The sequence below is a fragment of the Protomyctophum parallelum genome, assembly GCF_964188405.1.
Source record: "Protomyctophum parallelum genome assembly, chromosome: 11".
Taxonomy (NCBI): Eukaryota; Metazoa; Chordata; class Actinopteri; order Myctophiformes; family Myctophidae; genus Protomyctophum; species Protomyctophum parallelum.
Window position 1 is genome coordinate 40,706,096 of NC_139707.1, and position 2,589 is coordinate 40,708,684.

General features: G+C 46.2%; 1 protein-coding gene across 1 annotated transcript; it reads right to left on the bottom strand.

Annotated features, from left to right (window-relative positions):
• Nucleotides 1-244: 244 nt before the first annotated feature.
• On the bottom strand, nucleotides 245-1,258 carry LOC310867008 (CMP-N-acetylneuraminate-beta-1,4-galactoside alpha-2,3-sialyltransferase-like; the record flags this gene model as incomplete). Its single annotated transcript, XM_083776802.1, has 1 exon — nucleotides 245-1,258. One exon carries the CDS (start codon nucleotides 1,256-1,258, stop codon nucleotides 347-349), a length of 912 nt encoding a protein of 303 aa, XP_083632928.1. The 3' UTR covers nucleotides 245-346.
• Between the last annotated feature and the right edge of the window lie 1,331 nt (nucleotides 1,259-2,589).

A 2,589-nucleotide genomic window follows, 5' to 3' on the forward strand; every position in this document is an offset into this window, starting at 1 on the left:
GTATGTGAGTCTGCCTGTAACTCATTATGAAAAGAAAAAAAAGTTCTTCTCCTCTGGTGAAAAGCTGGATATGTGCGCGATGGCAGTCTCTCAGTCAAATCTGGTCACAAATGTGCAATTTCCATCTGGCAGCATCCTCTGATGGACAAGACCCTCAGACACCGTCCTATGACCCTCTGGCAGCTGCCATATTAGAATAAATGTGTGCGACGAAATGAAAGTGGGGAGGAGGCTCCACTTAAGCTTTATCGCTTACTCATGAATCATGATAGCTCTTCCGTTGGTCCAGACTGCATGATGAAGCATTTGAAAATTGCGAGAGTCAATGGTAACGCGAGACAAATTACTACATGACGCCCAAGGTTAGGTCCTCGATAGCTCCAGCCTTCACAAGTTTCGCCAGAAACTGCTTTTCTTTCACTATGTTATGATCTTTTTGACTTGTCACTACTGACATTTTGAGGTTTTCGTAGTAGTGCAAAGCGGCATCCGGGTCGCTCATGTTGTAGCCAAAGCCAGCCACAGCCACTCGGTCACAGTGGTGGAGGGCCATCGTTATGGCAACTGCCCCTGAGGTGGGAATATTGGCCTTCTGACCCCAAGCGGGCAGACAATCGTTGTACGGCAAGCCAATGAGATGGAAAGAGGCCTCCTTGATAAAGTGGGGGTTCAGGATCCGCATGTCGGCTGGCTTTCTTGGTACGTGCTGTGCCACTGGCTTCCAGAATTGCGCTGCAGGACCGGGCGTCGTCTTCAAGACCATATGTCGAAACCACTCGAGGTCTTTAGCATAAACCGCCGAGAGGACAAACAGCGACTGGTCCTCTATCTGCTCCGTCTTCTTGGGACAGCTTGTGGGGTATAGGATGCGCATGGTAGTCTTGGAGCCCACATCTGTCTCGTAGCCTTTCACCGGCGCTGCGTTCAACCTCATGACGACATCAAACGCATCGATCACATGGCCCAGAGACTTGTCGGTCAGAATACCTCCGTTACCGACGATGACGCAACTCTTGTTTTCCAAACTATCCAGGTCCTCCCCTAAACCGTAGCTTCCTGTAGCCGAAAGAATGTCCTCTAGGATCTTCCCTTCGTGTGAATTAACTCCAAATGGAAGGCCACACTCTCTGATGTTGGGGAATCGCTTAAAGTTCGAATCGAGAAACATGGGAACGGGCGCAGATCCAAAACCTGGGTACAGGGTGGCGACCTTGGAAGATGCAGAGCCAAGCTTGCGATCAAGTCGCTCATGGCCCATGACCCAGGACCCAGGACCCAGGACCCAGGACCCAGGACCCAGGACCTGTCCTCCACTTCAAGTCGCTCATGGCACAGACACCCAGGGCCGCCAGAATGAAAATTCCCAGGGAGACGATTCGCACGGGCTTTCTACGATGCATGATCTTAGAAGACTGGGGCCGTTAGAGAGAGCGCCCCCTCTGGTGACGGTTTCACGGTGAGGTGCACAGTATCTAGGTGCACTTAAATAGTTCTATTAATTGGAGTGCTGATATTAAATAGCTCTAATCTCTATTGCTGAATACTTAGTGCTACTAACCTAACCTGTAGCAAACCCCAGTTATATATCCTCCGACTAGGCTTGTCATGATGACTATGCCAGTCAGATCTATCCATATATGGGTTCTACCATATCTATCTGATATCAGCACTAGGTCAATCTGGACCAAATATAGGGATTATCACACTAGACGTGTCATATCCTTCTACCCTAATGGAAAGGGGGTACACGAGCACATAAAGATTTATAGACTATATCTTCATTTAGCATGTTGCTACTATCTGTAAATGAGTAGCGACAATATTCTAAAATCTATTAGTTGTGCTTGTTGCCAGCAATCATTTCACAGTATACAGATTAAAAAGATTATAGCCCATACAGTAGCTCTCAAACTCTGTATTGTGATGTTGACACATAACCTGCAAATAGCTGATACTGATGAAGGAAACTCAGTTATTTTTCACATAAACAAATCTGAATGAATATATATTCTTTCAGAGCGAACGTTTTTAACTAAAATCTTTGCTTCTGGGGGAGTCCCTGGAACAGCATATTTTGAGATGGGGGTCGGCGGCCAAATGCAGATACTTCTAGGGGTCCTTGACACGAAATAGTTTGATAGTATAGTTAATAGTTTGACCACTGATATAGAGAAACAGTGTTTTTCTGAAAATTGTCAGGATTTAGAATCGTCGTATAGAATCGTCCTCAGGTCTAAATGGGTTATTTGTGTGTCATGTGTATGTTTCGACGAATTGAGCATGAAGAACCCGGATGGAAACAAGCCAACAGGTTTTCTTGGGTTCTGCAAACTGTGAACACTTAGTCCGCCATTGTGCGTAGATCTACGTCAATTAATGGCAATTAATAAATGTTATACGCTCCCACTGCCAATGCGCCAACGGTTTATATTCCACGGCCCAGAGCGACGATGCTGTGATCCTTATTGCATCAAGTTTTAGCAGCACCTGCGGTAAATAAACATGGAGTGACATGTGTCACACAGACACACACCCCAACATAAGATCATAACATCCGGTTGTTTGGCTCTTCAAAATAAGAGCTGAACA